This window comes from Chiloscyllium punctatum, chromosome 49, assembly GCF_047496795.1.
Source record: "Chiloscyllium punctatum isolate Juve2018m chromosome 49, sChiPun1.3, whole genome shotgun sequence".
In the NCBI taxonomy this organism is placed as follows: Eukaryota; Metazoa; Chordata; class Chondrichthyes; order Orectolobiformes; family Hemiscylliidae; genus Chiloscyllium; species Chiloscyllium punctatum.
In genome coordinates, this window is record NC_092787.1 from 6,012,921 (window position 1) to 6,034,780 (window position 21,860).

General features: G+C 37.4%; 1 protein-coding gene across 6 annotated transcripts in view; it reads left to right on the forward strand.

Moving 5' to 3' along the window:
- rc3h2 (ring finger and CCCH-type domains 2) overlaps positions 1–21,860 on the forward strand; it is a 125,668-nt gene that overhangs the window by 48,055 nt on the left and 55,753 nt on the right. For all 6 annotated transcript variants that reach the window (XM_072565720.1, XM_072565725.1, XM_072565724.1 and 3 more), the window contains exons 3-8: positions 10,118–10,428; positions 12,345–12,462; positions 15,004–15,237; positions 16,268–16,443; positions 19,989–20,189; positions 21,219–21,351. In XM_072565720.1, coding sequence (XP_072421821.1) covers positions 10,198–10,428; positions 12,345–12,462; positions 15,004–15,237; positions 16,268–16,443; positions 19,989–20,189; positions 21,219–21,351 — 1,093 coding nt within the window. In that variant the 5' untranslated portion in view covers positions 10,118–10,197. The remainder of the gene's footprint in view (positions 1–10,117; positions 10,429–12,344; positions 12,463–15,003; positions 15,238–16,267; positions 16,444–19,988; positions 20,190–21,218; positions 21,352–21,860) is intronic.

Here is a 21,860-nt window from a genome sequence, read left to right on the forward strand (position 1 = left end):
AGAGATTGAATGATGGTTTGATTTGATAATAGGACAATAATAGCAAACGATTGTCTAATTGGAATGGGAGTCATTCGCATTCCAGCATGAATGTCATCCCCACCCACTTCCAGGATGTTCAGCTAGTGCAGTTTAACCCTTTAATGTCCAGAGAGATATTCCAATTTAATCTTTTAAGATGTCGATTAATCTTTTAAGATTAAGATTTAATCTTTTACAAGAGCACTAGGGAAATAGTGCTGTGCTATTAAATATTTTATAATCGATCTCTAGCATTACAAAAGGACAACCATGTTTGACAAATCTACTTTTTATGGGTGTAACTAACACAAGGGGAGCTAATGGATGTGGTCTACTTGGACTTTCAGAAGGCTGTCAATAAGGTACTACCTGAGAGAGCATTTAAAATTAAACTGTATGGGATTGGGAATAATGTAATGTCATGGACAGAGAACTGGTTGGCAGATGAGAAACAAAGAAAGAACAAACAGTTTTTTTTCCATGTGGCAGGCAGTGACTATTGGGGTACTGCAGTGATTGGTGCTTGACAATATTCACAATATATGTTAATAATTTAAGGACGTGAACTAAGTGCAATATCTTCAACACCTCTAGGTGGGAGAGTGAACTGTGAGGAGGATGCATAGGTGTTTCATTGTGATTTGGACAAATTGTGAGTGGGCAACTGCATGAAAGATGAAGTATAATGTGCATAAATGTGAGGTTGTCTGCACTGGTAGCACAAACAGGAATGTTGATTAATATCTGAACGAAGGTCTGTCGGCAAAGGTGGAGGTACAGTTGGACCTGGGTGCCCTTGTATGCCAGACACTGAAAATAAGCATGTAAATTCAGCAGGTGGTGAAGAAGGCAAGTGGCATGTTGGCTTTCATAATGATAGAATTTGAGTACAGGAGCATCCACATCTAGTTGCAATTGTACAGGACCTTGGTGTGACCAGAGTATTGAGTCAAGAGTGTGGTGCTGGAAAAGTACAGCAGGTCAGGCAACATCTGAGGAGCAGGAGAATCGACGTTTCAGGCATAAACCCTTCATCAGGAGTATTGTGTCCAATTTTGGCTATTGAGAGACTTCTAAGGAAGTTTATTAGACTTGATGCCTCCGATGGCAGGACTGATGTATGAAGAGAGACTGGATCAGCTAGACGATATTCACTGGTGGGTGGGGGAATCTCATAGAAACCTATAAATTCCATTACAGATAGAATAGATAAATACAGCAAAAATGTTCCTAATGACTGACTGTGGTGTCCGGATCCAGATATCACAGTTTAAGGATACAGTGTCGGCCATTTAGGACTGAGATGGGGAGAATTTTTTTTTCATACAGATAGTGATAAGTCTGTGAAATTCTCTGCCACAAGAAGTGATTTGAATCCCAAAACTTAGAATGTTTTCAAGTAGTAGTTAGAATTAGTTCTTGGGGTTAAAAGAATCAACAGTATGGGGCAAAAGTGGGAACAGGACACTGAGTTGGATGAATAGACATGATCATATTGAATGAAGGAGCAGGCTTGAAGGATCAAATATACCAAACTCATCCAAGCCTAGCCAGTGATACAAAGTTGCAGGATAACAATTTTTTATTGTGTACTTCCTTTGTAGAGCCAGATATCCCAAGGGTTTTTTTTAATTACCTGTTCGATATATCCTGCCATCTTCAAAAGATTTGTGCATGTATATTCTGAGATCTTGCTGCTAGATCTTCTTGTTTTAAAAAATTTACCATATAGTTGTAGAGTCATACGCATGGGAAACAGACCTTTGATTCAACTTGTCCACACCGACCAGACATTCCAATCTGTCCTAGCTCCATTTGCCAGCATTTGGCCCATATCTCTCTCTATATCTTTCTTATCCATATACCCATCCAGATGCCTTTTAAATGTAATTGTACCTGGTTCCACCACCACCTCTGGCAGCTCATTCTATACATTCTGTGTGGAAAAAGTTACAGGTCCTTTTTAAATCTTTCCCCTCATCTTAAACCCATGCCCTCAAGCCCTCTAGTTTTGGACACCCCCAGCCCTCGCTATTCACCCTAACTATGCCCCTCATGATTTTATAAACCTCTATAATGTCCAGGGGAAAATAGCCCCAGCCTAGTCAGCCTCTTCCTATAACCTAAACTCTCCAGTCCAGCAATATCCTTGTAAATCTTTATTGCATCCTCTCAAGTTTAACAAAAGCCTTCTGATAGAGAGGCAACCAAAATTGTAGGCAGTATACTAAAAGTGGCCTAACCAATGTCCTGTACAGTTGTAACACAATGTGCCAACCCCTGTGTTCAGTGTTCTGGCCAATGAAGTCAAGTGTACCAACACTTTGACCACCCTGTCTACCTGTAACTCCGCTTTCAAGAAACCAAGCACCTGCACCTAGGTCTGTTTGTTTGGCAACATCAAGGCCATTATGTTAACGATAAAAGTCCTTCTCTGGTTTGCCTTACCAAAATGCAACACCTCACATTTATCTCAATTAAACTTCACCTGCCATTCCTTAGCCCATTGGCCCATCTGATCGAGGTGCCATTGTATTCTGAGACAATCTTCATTATCCACTACAATACCTATTTTGATGTCATCTATAGTTTTGCTAACCATGCCTCCTATATTCACATCCAAATTATTCACATAAGTGACGAAAAGCAGTGGACCTAGCACCAATCCTTGTGGTGCACCACTGGTCACAGATCTCCAGTCTGAAAACCGACCCTCCACCGCCATTTGTCTCCTACCTTCAAGTCAATTTTGTATCCAATTGGCTAGCTCCCCCTGGATCCCATGTGACAGTCTACCCTGGAGAACCGTGTTGAACATTTTGCTGACATCATACAGACAATGTCTACTGCCCTGCCTTCAGCAATACTTCTTGTCACCTCTTCAAAAAAACTCAACCAAGTTAGTGAGATACTATTTCCCATGCACACAACCATTTTGACTATCCCTAATTAATCCTTGCCTTTGCCAGTGCATCAGCAATGGATTCATCTGCTGTATCGTCCTTTTCCTACTCTCACTAGCATGTGGCTCCGGTAGTAGTACAGTTATTATCTTTGAGGACTTGCTTTTTAACCTCCTGCTTAGTTTCCCATCTTCTCAGTGCTGAACCACATACCTTTCCCTACCCATGTCGCTAGTACCAATGTATAGAACAACCTCCTGCTGGTTACACTCCCCTTTTCTGAATTTTCTGCACCATTTCCAAGGCACCAGGGAGTTCCTTAGCCTCTTCTTTTTCTTCCAAGCAAAATACGTCATTGTGTGTACCTGGATTTAAATTGCATGTACTGTGAGTCTACTTATTTCACCACTCTGCAAAAGTTCTCTTTTAATTCTGTTACTGTTGTCCTAGTTTGCTGTAATTTGAGTTTGTAGTTGCCTGAAAAGTTCAGATAGATTGATTAGGAGTGACCGTCTTTTTTTTCCCCCATTGAACATTAATAAACCAGTTTGCTCTTTTATAACTTGGTCAATTTGTTTTCCCTTTTTAGCATTAGCCAAGATTTATTTTTAAAAATGGTTGGCAATTCACAAATTGCCTTACAAACAAATCGTGTTTAATAGGAGAACTACCTGTGCCATCCACTGTAAAACAAAAAAAATCTTTCTTTGCACATCTTCTTTAAACTTTCCTCTTTCACTTTAAAACAATGCACCTTCGTATTTGACATTTTCACCCTTTTTCATGCTTCTGATAATTTTATATACTTCTATCCGTTGCCCCTCAGACTCTGGACACTAGCGAAAACAATCCAAGTTTGTCCAAGCTGTCCTTAAAGCTGCTACACTCCATTCTGGCCAGCCTCCTCACACCCTTTTCAAAGCCACCACATCCTTGCTGTTGTGTGGTGACCAAACTGCACACGCTACTCCAACTGTGATCTAACTACAGTGTTACACAGCTGCCAGTTTCTACGTTCAGTGCTCTGACTAATGGAAGCAAGCATGCCATGTGACGCCTTTACCACCTTATCCACTTGTATTGCCACTTTCAGGGAGACTTAGACTTAGACGTCAGCGTCCCTCTGTATATCAATGATCCAGTGTTCTAGACTCACTCACTGGTACTGTATGACATGAGACACGAAGCCTTCACTTAACATGGATTATTTTGCATAAATGAATGTTAGGGCATTTCATTCAGAGATGCATATGAGCAGAATTTTTGTGACATGGAAGGGGATTTTCTTTTAAATGGGGCATTAGTAGTACAATGGAGCTGTCTTGAAGATATATTGACTGAATGTGTCCTCTTATAAATTGTGATACCTAGTTTTGTATAAAACTTAATCCAGATCCCTGGCTTTGGTGGATTTATCTGCCCTTTGTTTTGATTTATGATCTCAGCACATTGTTGTTCGACAGGTCAGATCCTGGACTGCAATCCAATTTGTGAAGTTATATTTTTTGTTTTGTTTCATTTAACAAGGATTTTCACTAAAATGTAAGCATGCAATGCTACAGGTTTGGCTTTACAATGGAAGTTTGTTATTGAAAAAAATGAAATAGAATAAACCAAGCTATATAGTTGCCACAATTTGAAAGATTTTGAAATGCACTATAAAAGTGCAATTCCGTATTTACTAACACCATCGCTTGACAGCCTTTTCCTTGATTAGTTACTCAACTGAGTTTGGACTGTCTCTTTCTACTCTGAATAACACCTTAAGAGTTCTAACCAAAAATCCTTACACTGAAGTAATCTATTGCCTAACTTTTCTGAATTAGCTCCTTTCTCTTGGAGCAGCTTCAAATCTCTAACTTCAAACAGATCCTCTCCGAACTGAAAAACAATCTTTCCAAGGTGTATGTTCTTCCCCAAGCAAAAAAATCCTTAAGCAGTAAACAAGCTAATGCTCTTTAATGTTTACTGTGTCCACTTGTAAACCTCTCCCAGTGCATACAAATTACCATCATTAATCCAGGGAGTGTCGTTTTATATTTAAGAAACAAAATCATCATTGCAGAAATGCTGCCAAATTAATCATTAAATCCCTTCATACATACAGACTAAAACCTTCAAATTAGTTCAAAATCCAAACTCTCAAATAAGTTATATTTATAATAGTCTCTCATCTCCATCACAAACCCTCTCCTCGATTTCTTTTAATCGGACCCACAAGAATTGAGTTGAAGCAAATTGAAATGAACTTGTGGACTCTGGACTAAAATTTTAGTTAACATTGTCTTAAACTCATAACTCAAAATATGCAAGAGTGCTGACCTAATTTTTGTGGTAATCTATGATCACTGACATTGTTGTATACTTTAAGATGTAATGTCTGTTCATAACTTTGAAGGATGTGTTACTTAAATACTGTCCAGGTTGCATGAATAATTTAATCTCTAATTAAAGAGACTGCGTTTCCTTCAGTAATACAACCTTAAGCTTGCATGTGTGTGGAAATATTTTTGGAATGATAGAAGATACGGAAAGGGGTGTGTTGTGGTTTAAACCATGCACAAAATACAGATCTGCATGCTTAGATGGATTTTCAGTGTAAGCATGATTAACAATTCAGGGTACTTTAGTACGGACATTTGACCTCTAATTCCTCGACTCTTCTGGAAGTGTATAATTTTTTTCCTCATTTCATCTTCTCCCCTCCCCTCAATCCAAAGTTGACTTTGCAAATTTCTTCCTTTATTTTCTACTTCGATCCCTTGACTTTGAAACAAAGCAAAATCTCATGCCATCACGCAACGAGCAAGTCATTGTGGCTACCAACATTAGAACTTGAACCCATAAATACAAGATTGAAATTTTGATTCTTTTTCTTTAAACATGCTTGGCTAATTTTAATTTAACTCTGAAAATAGTTTGTAGCTTACTACTCTCCTAAATAAAAGAAGTGATTGGTTATGCCATTTTAGTAAGGAAGTTTACCAGGATGTTGCCTGGTATGGTAGGAAGATCCTATGAGGAAAGGCTGAGGCACTTGGGGTTGTTTTCATTGGAGAAAAGAAGGTTTAGGGGTGGCTTGATACAGGTGTACAAGATGATTAGGGGGTTAGATAGGGTTGACAGTGAGAACCTTTTTCCATGTATGGAGTCAGCTATTACAAGGGGACATAGCTTTAAATTAAGGGGGGGTAGATATAGGACTGATGTTAGGGGTAGGTTCTTCACTCAGCGAGTCGTAAGTTCATGGAATGCCCTGCCAGTAGCCGTGGTGGACTCTCCCTCTTTATGGGTATTTAAGCGGGCATTGGATAGGTATATGGAGGATAGTGGATTAGTGTAGGTTAGATGGGCTTTGATCGGCGCAACATCGAGGGCCGAAGGGCCTGTACTGCGCTGTATTCTTCTATGTTCTATGTTCTATGTTCTAACCAGTTTTAAAAATTTTTGTTTGTTGTCTAACATTTTGAGCTCATCTGTGTGGAATTGTTTCAGTTCTTTATACAAAAACATCTTCTTAACATGTGCCAATCCTGAAGATATTAGCATTATAATTGTTTTGTTGGTGATTTAAGATAATATTAATACCACTCCCCTCTTTTGGACTAAATAGCCAATGTAAAAGAGCTTATCGTACTTGGATCTGTTCCAAGTTTGCTCAAGTTATCAGTGTCGATCTACTAAACATTTAATACTGAAGTGGCAGTTTTATTCTGGAAAACCCCAGGATTGTTTGGTGAGGGAAATTGGAAAAATACAGTGGTTCTTATAAAAAGCTTTCCTTCTGACAGAGAGGATTGGGATGCAACACTGACAAATTTCAAAGATAGTTATTTATTTGTAAATGAAGAAGCTAAATTGAAATTGAATTGACTTCTGCATTAAGGTGCATACTTTGAAATGTCATAAACTTGTAATTTTAGTCAAGGATTGCACAAAGTTTTCAATTTTTGCTCTGTAAATGGTTTCCTTAAAGTCATGACATTTGTGAGGTCTATATTCTATCAAATAAAATTGCTACAAATTTATATAAGTTGACATTTTTTTCCTCTATTTCCCTTTAAATGAAAACTTCTGTGTCTGCCTAAAATTAGGCTTTTTTTTCTAGAAAGTGAGTGTGGGGATTAATTATACTTTAATATTTTGCATTGGTCTTCATTGTAGAAGCATCTGAAGCAATCTAAAAATAGCTGTAAATCAGGAAATGAAAGCAAAGGGGACACTGAAAAAATGCAGTCACCAGGGAAGTGTACAGAGCAAGTTGTTGAGCTTCAGCTAACCAGTCAAGAGTGTGGTGCTTGGAAAGCACAGCAGGTCAGGCAGCATCCAAGGAGCAGGAGAATTGATATTTCGGGCATAAGCCCTTCATCAGGAATGAGGCTTGAGATAAATCTCTCAGTCCCCTGGTCACAAGCCCATCCCTGATGAAGGGCTTATGCCTGAAACATCGATTCTCCTGCTCCTCGGATGCTGCCTGACCTGCTATGTTCTTCAGGCACCACACTCTCAACTCTGATCTCCTGCATCTGCAGTCCTCACTTTCTCCTGCAGCCAATAAGTCCCTGGACTTAAAAGATGTGGTCAGTGAGATAATTGAGTTGGTTTTAATTTTTCAAAATTTCTTAGATTCAGGAAAAGTTTGATTAGATTAGAAAATCACAAATGTAAATCCTTTTCAAAAAGGGAGAGAGTCAGAGAGCAGGAAACTACAGGCCAGTTAATTTGACATCTGTCACAGGGTAAATGTTCAAATCTATTATTAAAGAAACTATATAGCAGAACACATGGAGAATTTCAAGGTAATCAGTCAGTCATCTTTGGTTTTGTGAAAGGGCATAGTGTTTGATCAATCTGTTGGAGTTCTTTGAGAAGATACCTGGAGACTCCTGACTTTGTGTGTCCTATTTCCTCTGGTCAGATGTCTACTGGCACCAACCTGTTTCCTTGTAAGGAAGAGACACTTGGACTGAAACCAGAGTCCCTTCTACCTCTGACATACTGAGATATCACTCTAGTCATTGGTCTTTTGGTTTATCCAGAAAACATAGAATGTTAGGAGAAAGTGAGCATTGCAGATGCTGGAGATCAGAGTGCGGTGCTGGAAAAGCACAGCAGGTCAGACAGCATCCGCAGCGCAGGAGAATTGATGTTTTAAGCATAAGCTCTTCATCAGGAATGCAGATATTTGTGATGAAGAGCTTCTGCTTGAAACGTCGATTCTCCTGCTCCTTGGATGCTGCCTGACCCATTGAATATGCTGGGATTGTTTCTGAAAACCTTAGTGTTCATAACAAACTGAGTAAAATTGATAGCACACATTGAAATAAATAAATATGATCTGATGCCCATTACAGAGACATGGGTATGGAATGACACAAATTAGGTCTTGAATATTGAGGTTTATATGATATTCAAGAAGAATAGGAACAGAAGTAAAGGTGGAGGATAGCGCTATTAATCAGTCATTTGATCAGTAGTTAGAGATGACTTTAGTTTAGGCTGTCAGGCTGTAGAATCAATTTGGGAGGAGATGAATATTTGTGTTGGAGAAGAGAGTCATGGGGGAATGGCCTATAGGGCCCCTATATAACCGCAATGTGAGAAGAAAGTGCACAAGGAGAAATACCAGATGCTTGTGATAAAGGGATGGCATTATTCCTCGGTGACGTTATTCTAAATGTCAATTGGAAAAATCTGACTGGCAGTAGTGACCTGGATGAGGACTTCATAGAATGCTTTTGAGAGTATGTATTTTGCAACTGACCAGAGAGCTGGGTATATTAAATTTGTGTAATGTGGCAAGGTTAATTAATGACCTTGGAGTTGAAATATTTGTAGTTAGCAGCAAATGCAACACAATTGAATCTCGTATCCAGCTTCTACGGGAAAAAATTGTGTCCAAGGCGAGTACTTCACTTAAACTGGTAATTATGTGGGCGTGAATTCTGAGACAGTTGGAATGAATTAACATAATGGGCTAAAGAGTAGCTCAATAGAGATGCAGTGGCAGACATTTAAACGGATATTTCAAGCTACTCAGAATAAATATAGTATAAGAAAATGTTCAAAGGGAGGACCGACCCCAACTTTTTAAGAATTTACATCAATTACTTCCATGAGGGGAGCGAAGGCATGGTAGGTAAATTTGTAGATGACACCAAGAAAGGTAGGAAAGTATGTTGTGAAGGTTGAATAAGCAGGTGTATATATCTCACATTGGAGTACAATTGTTCACTTTGGCATGAATGAAAAGCAGAGTATTACTTAAATACAGGTTGTTCTGCTATAATGCGCATTTTGTTAATGCGAATTCACTATAACACAATTGATGAATAGGGGATATTATTTCTAAAAAGCGAACTTTTAAAGCGTATGTGGCTGTAACACAATTACATTGCCAACACTAGGTGCTGTTTCTCTAGTGCAACTTTTCTATAACATTGAGTTGTACAAGAATGCGTCCATCGCACTATAGAAGAACTACCTGCAGAAAACAACTGCAGAATTCAGAGGAATTTGGGTATTCTACTGCGTCAGTCACATAAAGTTAGAATGCAGGTGCAGCATGTAATCGAGAATGCTAATGGAATGCTATCCTTTATTGTGGGAGGAATTGAATCTGATAGTAAGATGTGCTCCAGTTTATACAGGGTATTGATAAAATTGCAATTTGGACACTTGATTAGTTTTGGTCTATTATTTAATGAAGAATGTAAATACATTAAAGATGGTTCAGAGGGAGTTTAATAGATTGATACTGGATTGAGTGGCCCATCTTATGACGGGATAGATTAAACAGGCTAAGCTTATCCACTAAAATTTAGAAGCATGAGAGATGATATGTTTGCCATGCATAATATCTTGAATGGTTTTGGCAAAGTGGACATGGGGAGGATATTTACTGTTTTGTGGTTGAGTCCAGAACTAAGGAGAATTATTTTAAAGTTAAGGGTAGCCCTAAATAGATATTGTGAGACAAATGACCCAGTGCTGCCACCAGGATCATATTGTGTATGCATTCTAGTGTATTTCTTCAACCCCACAGTTTTTAAAAAATCTTAACCTTTTTTCCTTGTGGCAAACCCAACCTTTGAAGTGATGGAGATGGATAAGTAAGGAAAATTGGCAAGTTTTATTTTTAAGATATGAAGTGAAAGCTTAACTGAAAGCTTGTATTTGTTTCTTTTTTCTAGCTGTCTAAATCTCTGACAGTACAATAGCGTTATGCTAGTCAACCATTAGCACTGAAACAGAACCCAGACCAACTTTCAGAATGCCTGTGCAAGCATCACAGTGGACAGAATTCCTCTCCTGTCCCATCTGCTACAATGAATTTGATGAGAACGTGCACAAACCCATCAGCTTGGGCTGTGGGCATACTGTCTGTAAAACATGTCTGAACAAACTACATCGCAAGGCATGTCCCTTTGACCAGACTGCCATCAACACAGACATCGATGTTCTTCCTGTGAACTTTGCACTTCTGCAGTTAGTCGGTGCACAGGTAAGTTTTACTTACACTGTTTCAAATGCTTAGGTTTCCTCACATTTTAATTGAACCTTTTGTATCTGATTTGTAGCAATAAATGCTTAACTAATTGTTGAACTTAGATTCCAAAATGAATGTTTTTAAATACGTCAACATGTGCTGATTATACATGAATTACTCATCTGATTAAATCAGCCATCAACCAATGTTGGGTTGTTAAATCTCTGTGGTGATCTAATTATTAGTTCATCTCAAAGATTTTCGTGAACAAAGATTCAGGATGCATCAAGTGTGGATACAAATGTTTGTTTTGTTATGGTGTAACTAATATGGAATCATCTATCCAGATAAAGGTCTAACTACAATGGCACTATTTTTGAAAGCTTAAATCCAGTGTTTAAAAATTTAATTATAGGGTTCCAGGCAGGAGAATGAAATGACTGCATCAGTATAAAAAAACACTTTGTTCAAGATTTCATTTTATTTCTCTTTTAATGTAGATGAATCATTCTGCTCTTGATACTATGTTGTATAATTGAACAGAATTATTATTTTGCAATTATACTGTATGCTGTATTGGTCTCCTTATTTAAAGAAGGATATAAATTTTAAATCAATCAGCGAAAGTCATCTTGGCTAATACTTGGCATGGGCAGATTGTTTTTATAAGGAAAGTCTGGACAGGTTAGACGTTTGTCAGGAATTTAGAATAGGAGAAGGCATCTTGGTTGAAACATTTGAAATCCTGTGTGAATTTCACAAGGTATACAGAGAGGATTTTTCTTTTGTGGGTGAATCTAGAACTTGGGATCACAGCTTAAAAGGTTGTCCACTTAAGGTGTGGTATTTGTTTTGAGGTTCATTGATCTTAGAGCTCTCTTCTCAAAAGGCAGTGGTAGCAGAAGCTTTGAACTTTTTTTTAAGGTAGAGGTGTGTAGACTCTTAGTAGATAAGTGGGTGAAAAGTTATCGAGTTGAGGAAGAATGTGGAGTTCAGGTTACAGTCTGATCAGCTATTATCTTGAATGGTGATGCATGTGCTTTAATTGTTCTTTCTATTATGACCAACTGTTACTGCCACATTTTTTTTTCAAAGTTGAATACGTAACATTCTCAAATTGTTGTGGAAAAGGTTTAGTTTATCCATGAGTTTTGTTCTTCTGTTTGGTTAGCAGATAGAAATACAAAAGAAATTGTTCTGATCACTATTTCTGTTGACCAGCAAAACAGAATTTAGCAAGAATGAAAGCGAATCATATAAATTTTCTACTGGATATTACATGATTTTATTTGGTTCACTTGCCTAGGATTTGTTTCATAATGGCAATTTATTATGTTATATTACTCTTTGTAATATCAATCACAATAGAAGATAAGCCTTTGATATAATGCTTTTATTCACATTTTATTCTATTATATTTTCAGTCTTCAAATAGAATTTCTAGCTATAGTCTTCCATTTGGGTTTTCCCAAATGACATTCATTCATTCACTTTATAATGGTATCCATTTTGACTTTATATATGCTAAACTTGTATTCTTGTAATAATAGCATGCACATTATTCTGCTAACCAAGTATTACTTAGTTATTTAGTTGGAGAAAGTGAGGACCGCAGATGCTGGAATTCAGAGTCGAGAGTGTGGTACTGGAAAAGCATAGCAGGTCAGGCAGCATCCGAGGAGAGAACTGACATCCCTAATGAAGGGGTTTATGTCCAAAACGTCGATTCTCCTCCTCGGATACTGCCTGACCTGCTGTGCTTTTCCAGCACTACACTTTCGACTGAGTTATTTTAGTTGAATAATATTGTTTAGAATAGACTTTAATATTCAGTTTGGTGTAGCTGCTGAAAAAGAACATTTTTGAATCTTGCAGCATTGAAATGTTTTATGCTATTGAATTCTTGTCAACATAATGTTGTAACTACCTAGGTCCCAGACCAGCAAACTGTGAACCTGAGTAACTTGACTGAAAATAAACATTATGAGGTTGCAAAGAAGTGTGTGGAAGAGCTGGCACTCTACTTGAAACCTCTTAGTGGAGGAAAGGGTATGTAATACAAATTTAAATTTGCAACAGTAATTGTGAAAGTGGATTTTCCTTTCTCTGTTTTGCACCCTCTTTACATAGCTGGAAATGTACTTGTTTGATTCAGCTATATGAACACATAATGTAATTACAATGTCGATCCCAAATTTGGTAACAACTAAGTTTCAAGAGGAATTTTTTTGTTGTGTTGTGCAATCATATTAAGCAGTTGAAATAGTTTAGGATACTTTGGTTAACTTGGATTAGTTTCCTGTAAACCGGTCTATAATTTTCTTTATTCCTGTATATTTAATGAATTACTACCTATTTATCCATGATACTGAAGTTGGTGACAAGACCAAGGGCATTATTGTGCTGAGTCAGATAAAGACTCAGAAGACAGAATAATTAGACCAGGCCAATTAATAGAGATTGGAAGGGAAAGTAGGTAAATGAGTAGAAGAAAAATAAAGGGATAATTGGGAGAAGGAAATGAGGTCTAGTTAGCAAAATGTATCTTTTGTTGGGCCTAGAAAATCTCTTGAGTTTGAAAGAGGATGGTGGTTTTATCAATTGGATGGGGGAGAGGCAGAGGCCAGAAAATGCACTCTGCTGCAAAAAGCAATTTTCCAGCTTAAAAATAAATGTTATATATCGGTTTGACCATGGTGTATTATGTCACAACTTCCGTTGACCTGAGAGCCTGTTTTTGCCTTGTAACCACTGCTGTCAGAATGTATGATTTGATTTGGATGATTCAATCAATTACTTTTGGCCTAGTAATAGGGAGGAAGAGAGAACATCAAGAATAAAAGAGCACAGATTTTAAAAGTAATTTACAAAAGGAACTAATTTTTCATTCAGCATGCAATTTAGGTCTGGAATGCACTGTTTGGAACTGTGCTGGAGGTAGACTCAATCAAGGTATTCAAGAGAGCATTAGATTGTTTTGATTGCAGGGTTACAGGGAAAAGGCAGGAGAATGTCATGATGCTCATTTGGAGATCTGATGGGCAAATGGAGCTGACTTACCTCCTGTGATACTAGAAATTTTGAGAATTAACTAAAGTAAGCAATAAATTATTTATTGTCTTTCTGTAAACTATGCTGTTACATGAATATTTCTGCATCTCTCCCTGACAATCTCAAATGAACTCTGTCCATTTGACATCAACAATGGGTGGTGCTAATTTCTCTTCCTGATATTAACTATTTCAGAAGCAATCATGCCTCCAGTGTGTTTCTGCTTTGCAATAAAAAGCATCTCCAGCGTACCTTCATTCCCCTCATCAGTTGCTGTAATGTTTAACAGATCAGAGAGTTTTATAAATGTGAACCAGTCACACCATGTCTCCTGCAAACATGTGAAAGTGTCTGGAGAAGGAATATTGTAAAACAGTGGTCTGATCAACAAAAGGATCATCTTGGTGGACAGGAACCACTGACCTACTTTCCAAGTCTTTCCCTCCACCCATTGCACCTTTTTTTAAAAATCTGTTTGTCTCTGTCTGTGTGCGCGGAGGGGAGGTTTGAGGGGATTAAAATTAAAACTGAGGTTTGTTAACAGTTCATGATTTGTTTATCTATAGTTAGAATTTATTTATTTATAATAAATAGTAGTTCTTGTTAAGTGGCCTATGCTTTCTGTCAACCTGGATCTAAAACACAGGTAAATTGGAGAAGTCTGCATATTCTTTTAAAGCCTTTAATTTTTGGGTTGCCTCTGGGAATAACAGGACTTGATTTGCAGTGCCCTACCCCAGTGAAGCATAACAAGTGTGACATATTTTAGAACTAATATGGTACAGTTTAGAGAGGTGTAAGAAGCAAATCTGAAGGGAAAAGCAGGTAGGAGTAGGCGGGATAGTGAGAAAGCAAAAGAGTCAATGTTGTAAAGGGAAGAGGTAATGGACGAATGGGGGAAGAAGGAGTGTTTAAAGTATGGAAATTCAGATCAGTAGGAATAGCAAGATTAAACCATAGGCCAGCAACATGGAGGATGCCAGGTAAATTATTTCAAAAAACTGGTAACCTTTCAAAAATATCATCTTTTACTTTCACCACATGTCTCTGTTCTAATCCTTGATTTGTCCTTTTCTAAAAAGTAGTAGTTAAAAGTGCTTTTAGTTTCTTCTTGGGGACTGTGAAAAATTACTTGGTGATTTGCTGTTTGGCCGGCCTGATGACATAATTGCTTCTCCACTCTAGGAATGCCTGCTGAAAAATAATGCATGTAGTTGCACTACCACTACACTACGCCAGAGCTGAAATTCTCATGACAGAAGTTCTTTGTCAATGAGAGCAAAATCCAGCTTCTGTCTATCGCATGTGACAATCTTTTCCATAGTGGTAATCATTTGCCTCTTTTTCACATGTCAAAGTTGATATTTATTGAATTGTTGAGGACTTCATTTCATAAGTTCCTTTTAAAATATTGATGTTTAGCATGCATTTTTGTTGTTTATTAAATTCATGAAAGTGAAGTATCCAAAATATCATCTATGAGTAACATGAGCTTCAAAAGTTTTCTAACTTATTTGATAATTTTAACTTATTGTTCAGGTGTTGCAAGTTTAAATCAGAGTGCACTGAGTCGACCAATGCAACGAAAACTGGTTACCTTGGTTAACTGTCAGTTGGTAGAGGAGGAAGGGCGTGTTCGAGCAATGCGGGCAGCAAGATCACTGGGAGAAAGGACAGTTACTGAGCTCATTCTGCAGCATCAGAATCCCCAGCAGCTATCTGCCAATTTGTGGGCAGCAGTGAGAGCCAGAGGTTGTCAATTTTTGGGACCAGGTAAGTGGTAAGGAAGAATATATTTTTCAGAATTGTTATTCCTACCAAAAGTTTGTTGTCTTGTAACTAAAGGTACGTGTATATCATTGTTAGATGTCATTTGGTTGTAATATTCCCCTTTATTGGGAGGCTTTGGGTTCAAATTCCCTCAAACTTGAGCACAAAAATATAGTCTGACCCTTTTAGATTTCACTTTAAAAAAGTATACAGCAACAATTAAAACCTGAAGCAATGGGGACCTGGAAAGTAATAATTACCTTTTTGGTAGTAGAGTGGTTAATTTATGATGAGAATGTTGTAAAGGAATCTTTGACAGCTAATTTAGAGTCATTTAAATTTGCTTCAGATTTCCACTGGAACTGGACCAGCTCTAACTTTCTGTAGCAATATCAGTTCATGCTCGTGCAGTGGTTTCAATGTATTCCATGGTAAGCCAGAGAAGGTGATATAATTATCACAATGCTAATGAAAGCTCAATATCATTTTAAACATAAAGCGCATACAATGGCACAGCATATTTGGGCAGTAATTTTTGATTTTTTTGTGTTTGCTGACTTTCATCTTTTTGCTTGACGTTTCTGTAATATTTGCACACACAAAACGGTGAGTGACATTAGCCTCCCTGTTATTTTAATAGTGAATGATGGGTTAGCGTGTTTTCAGGATAGGTATTGTAAGTTGCCTAACAGTATCTACTTGACCATGTTGAGGGTGATTTTATATTTGAAGTGTTGTTTTTCTGTGTGACTGAATGGGTTTGAAACATTTGATAATTTGGTTCTTCATTCCTTCCAGATGGAGAGCTGATTCCCTTGTGTGTTGATATTTTATTGTATAGATTAAATAAATACATTGGAACATTGCGTTGCTGTTCGAATCTGGCTTATTGTTCAGTTAGACCAAGGTTGAGCTGTACCTCATCTTCCTACCTGTGTTCCATATAACTTGACATCTTAACAAATCAGTATCCTTTTAGAATTCTTACATATATCCAACTTATAATGCTGTATTTCCCATTTTCCTTTGACAGCTATGCAGGAAGAAGCTCTTAAATTGGTCTTACTTGCATTGGAAGATGGGTCAGCACTCTCTCGGAAAGTGCTGGTTCTTTTTGTTGTTCAAAGGCTGGAACCACGATTTCCTCAGGCATCCAAAACTAGTATTGGTCATGTGGTACAACTCTTGTACCGTGCTTCATGCTTTAAGGTACAATCTTTGTTTCTATTTACCCAATTTTATTTTCTCTTTATTTTTCCCTAAATCTAAATTTTATGTGTATTATTTCAAGTATTTAACTATAATTGCATTAGTGAGTTGGATATTTTATGCACCTGACTTTAATTTCTCAAGCATCATCATTGTCCAACCTATCTCTCTGCTCTTTCTTAAATTCTGTTTTTAATTTTCACCACCCCTTTTTATGCTGTGACATTGCAGGAAGGAGTTTTTTTCTTACTTCGCTATAGTCTTACCAGATGATAAGACTGCTCTCCCATAATAGAGAGGTGACTGATGGTGGTTTAACCAGAGGGTCACCATGCATCAGGTGAGAGGAGAGGAGAGGAGAGGTTGAGGAGGAGAGTCCTTCATGGTAACTTCAGTCAGTACGGGAATTGAACCCATACTGTTGGTGTCACTCTGCATCAAAAACCAACCATCCAGCTAACTCAACTAGCCAACCCTTCTCATTGCAGGAAAGGGGTGTTGGAAACCAGTTCTTGCGCTTTTGCTTGTGCTACAATTGAGTTTGATCACCAGAAGATGCAGGGAATCAGCATATGATGATATTCCCTCTGATTTTTAATCTCTTGACCCCCCCTGAGTTTTTTAAAAAAAAACTTTCTCCTCAGAGTCCTAGAGATGTCCAGCATGGAAACAGACCCTTTGGTCCAACCCGTCCATGCCGACCAGATGTCCCAACCCAATCTAGTCCCACCTGCCAGCACCCGGCCCATATCCCTCCAAACCCTTCCTATTCATATACCCATCCAAATGCCTCTTAAATGTTGCAATTGTACCAGCCTCCACCACATCCTCTGGCAGCTCATTCCATACACGTACCACCCTCTGCGTGAAAAAGCTGCCCCTTAGGTCCCTTTTATATCTTTCCCCTCTCACCCTATACCTATGCCCTCTAGTTCTGTACTCCCTGACCCCAGGGAAAAGACTTTGTCTATTTATCCTATCCATGCCCCTCATAATTTTGTAAACCTCTGTGAGGTCACCCCTCAGCCTCTGCTCCAGGGAAAACCAGCCCCAGCCTGTTCAGCCTCTCCCTGTAGCACAGATCCTCCAACATCCTTGTAAATCTTTTCTGAACCCTTTCAAGTTTCACAACTTCTTCTTTCCGATAGGAAGGAGACTAGAATTGCATGCAATATTCCATCAGATTATGAATTTGCTGTAAGGAAGTCAAGCCTTTTATTACATTACGTTAATGTAAGCCTTGAGCACATTTTAATCATTAATATAAACATGTCAGATTAGCATTCGAAGTGGTGAATTTGCTGAAAGGTCATAAATTAAAATTGCACTATTTATTGTTACCTTACATGAATATTATTTTCTCTTCCACCTCATGATAACAATGTCAGCTATTTTGTAAGTTTATTTTCTTTGTTTTGCTATTAAATGAAATGGTGCTACTATCCCTGGTGCAGACAGATGAAAAATTGACCATTTTAAAAATGGTACTTTTGCAAATGCAGTGCTGTAAATAAAGATTAAATTTTGTGGCCTCAAGTTGGTCTTCAACCTAGCCTGGAAAGCAGAATCCATAATGGCTTATTTTGAAAACTTAGGCTTTTCAATAATGGTCATTATTTAAATAGAATAAGGTTCCTGATAAACTATTTGTTGGTGCTTATTAATGCAAATTTTGGAAGGAAATATTGGAATGATGGTAAGTGATTCAGCTGTTTAAGCACCTTTTCAGTTTAATCATGTCTGATCTGTATCTTGATCCCAATTTAATCCTGTAACTCTTTAATATCCATGGCCTCCAAAAAAATGACCAATTCTTATTTTAAAATCTTTTAATTGAATTGTTTTCAACACCATTTCTGTAAGGACGAGTTCAGTATTCTATGAAGAAATGCTTGCTCCCTTTGCCTGTTAATGGCTTTGCTTTATGCAAGAAATTGGAGCAGAAGTAAACCATACTATCTGTTGTGTTCTCGGCCATTCAAGATGATTATTGCTGACTTTGGGCTTCAACTGCAATTTCTTTCCTGCTCCTTGTATCCATCGTCTCTCTGAGATATCAAAAATCCATCTACTTCTGTGATAATATATCTTCATTCATAAGGCTTTTAATGAAATTATTTCTCCTAAACTTGTTTTAATTGGTTGTCTGGTTATCCTGAGTTTATGCTGGTGTGTTTTGGATTCTCCAGTCAGCAAAAACACACCTCTTCAGCATTTGTTTATATTTCAATAAGATTGTCTCTCTTTTCTAAATCCAGAGAATATTTGCTCAGCTTCTTTTCAAAGGACAGTCCCCTCATCCAGTTGCAAATTCTGTGAACTTGCTGTACCATCTGCAGTACAGGGGTGTCCGTTCTTAAATGTGGATAACTAAACTAGTGAAACTTTGCATGAAGCCCTGTACAAATTTTGCTCAACAATTTCTGTATTCTAATTTTTTTGCATAAAGGCCAACAGCCGTTTTTAATTGTCTGCTGTACATGTATGCTAACTTTGCACGTTCCTTGAATGAGCACATCCAAGTCTATCAGAACATCAGCGTTTGAGTTTCATTACCTTTTCAAATTTATTCTGCTTTTCTGTTCTTGCAACAAAAGAGAACAGCTTGACACTCCTCTGATTTGCACCATCTATCACATTGTTGCATGCTTACTTAGCCTATCTATCTCTCTTTGGTGTCTGTACTTTCCCAGCATGCCTTTCCACTTAGTTTTGTACCATCAGCAAGCTTGGAGACATAACTCCCTGTTCCTCTGAATCAATAATAGATAAATCGCTAAATCCACAACATTGACCCTTGAGGGTCTCCACTAGTCACAGCCAACGAACTTCCTGCTTGCAACCACTCTCTGCTTCATGTTAACCAATTCTCTCTGAATGTTAATCTAATATTCCTAAGTCTATATTCCCTTATGTAACACCACAATTTGTTGAGCAAGATTGCCTTTTGTAAGATCATGTTTACTTGTTCAAATCAACTATACTTGAAGCACATTTAAGGTTTATTATTAAATAGATACCAGCATTTTTCCAATGACTGTCAGTTTAACTGTCCACTGGTTCCCTGTAGTTTTGCCTTTCTCTCCTTTCTTATAGGAAATCAGCTTCCAATGTGATGGGACTCGAGTCTAAGGAATTTTGGAAAATCATAGCTTACGCATTTGTCCTCTCTGCAGCTATGTGTTTTACTGTCTTAAGTTTAATTTTTGTTCTTGTTCTGGACTGTCTCTCTTTGTCTCTTGTCATCAAATACATATTCTACAAATCTTGATTGCAACATTCGCACCCTCCTTTCTGTATTTAAATGAATACTAGTGTAGTCTGTTCAATTTGACTTGCTATTTTAGATGATCTAGCCCTTTCAAAACTGCATCTCCTTTGAGGGCAATGTGTTTTTCCTAAATGCAGTAATTTAGATTGGCTATAAACATAGTTGACTCAGCATTGAGTGATGAAAGAACAATAACGAAGCTCGTTTAATGATTTATCTTGTCTATTAAATTTTTCTATGGTTTTCTTTCTTACTGTGGACTGTTTCTCTGTAGGTTACTAAAAGGGATGAAGACTCTTCTCTGATGCAACTGAAAGAAGAGTTTCGTACTTATGAAGCTTTGCGCAGGGAGCATGATGCACAGATTGTTCATATTGCCATGGAGGCTGGACTTCGAATTTCCCCTGAGCAATGGTCTTCTCTTTTGTATGGAGATTTGGCACATAAATCACATATGCAGTCTATCATTGATAAGGTAGTTGTTGCAGAAAACTTGTAAATGATGCTTTTTTTTCCTAGTGGAATGTTCACATTGCAATGCGACTTTAGCTCAGAACATATTTACAAAAACATCATTTAGCCATTTTAACATGTGAAAAATATTTGGTTTGTGAAAAGAATGTTAGTTAAAGGCAGAATTAATGAATTCCTACCATAAATCTTTCTTTATTTCTTTACAAAACAGTTTGATGTCATTTATAAAGTATTTAAATTTTTGTATGTCAGATTTATTAATAACTGCTGATTATTAATTGGTCAGCATTTTCAATGCTGGAAATTTTTTGCTTTCAACCTTGATTATCATGCTCCTATAATAACTGCATGCCCAATGTGGTATAGTAGTAAATAAGTGCCCCCAAGTGGCCTTTGTATCCATTGTTAGGTATTGACTGCATAGTTTGGCTTTAAATTCTTGATTTCTTAATAGTTCAGCCTGAGCAAGAACAGAGATTCAATGTTCCTGTTGAAATGCATTGAGTGATAACTCATTTTTCAGAAAATGCTTAGAACAAGTCATTTAGATATCATCAAAGATGTGAATATATAATTGCAATAATGGCTGAAAATAGAGAAAAAACCCTTCTACCTTAATCATCACTTGCATGATATTTCAATAGAGACAGAAATGTTACTCCAAAATAATTTTATTAATATTCACAGAGCTGCAAAGGCATGTGTTACATGCAGTCCCTGTACGGTATATGTTGTCATTCTGGCTAACCTGAAGGAAACTAACCAATTTAGAATTAATGTAGTCTGTCATTTTACCGTTTTGGCATGCAGCTGCAGACACTTCTTGAGCTTTATACTTTTGACATACTTTAAAAAGTCTGACATGAAATTTCATGAATTTGTTAGTAATGGTTAAACTTGCAGTACAGTTTCTGATAAGTCTTTGCTATAAAATTAATTGTGTAATTGAATATTTTGTTTATAAGTTACTTAAGCCATATTTTAATTGTTTATTTTAAGCCATTCTTTACCCTTATTTCCTTGTATCAAGCTTCAATCCCCAGAATCTTTTGCGAAGAGTGTACAGGAATTGACTATTGTCCTACAACGGACAACAGATCCAGCTAACCTGAACCGACTCCGATCCCATCTTGAACTTCTGGCTAATATTGATCCTAACCCAGGTATGTATGAATTTGTAACATTTCTAATCTAGAAGAAGATTGAATTTCAAAGAAAGTACACCATTAAAAAGCAGGTATTTTGGACAGTTAGCCAGAGAAAGAGCACCATCTGCCATTGTCATGCAGAATGTCCGCAAATCCTCTCTCTGAAGGGTACCTTCCTTTTATATGAAAAATCTGTGCAGCAGAAGACCGAAGACAACCCAGGGAGATCTACAAACAGAGGAGAGTCATCACCCAAAGAGGACAACTGCGGTCTAGTTTTGAAAATTGATGTGATGGAAATTTAATAGGGGCTTTATAGGATCAGTGTATTGTTATAGAGTGGGAGCTAGATGACAAATCTTTGAGAAAGGAGGCTTAGTAGTTGTAAATAGTTGTTTAAGAGTTGTTCTCTTTTGGAGTTAAAGAATAGAATTTTATTTTTTTTTCTTTAAGTAGTGGAATTTGGGTAGTTCTCTGTCACTCATACTTTAACAGATTGCAAAGCATGGTGAGCTTTTCTGTGT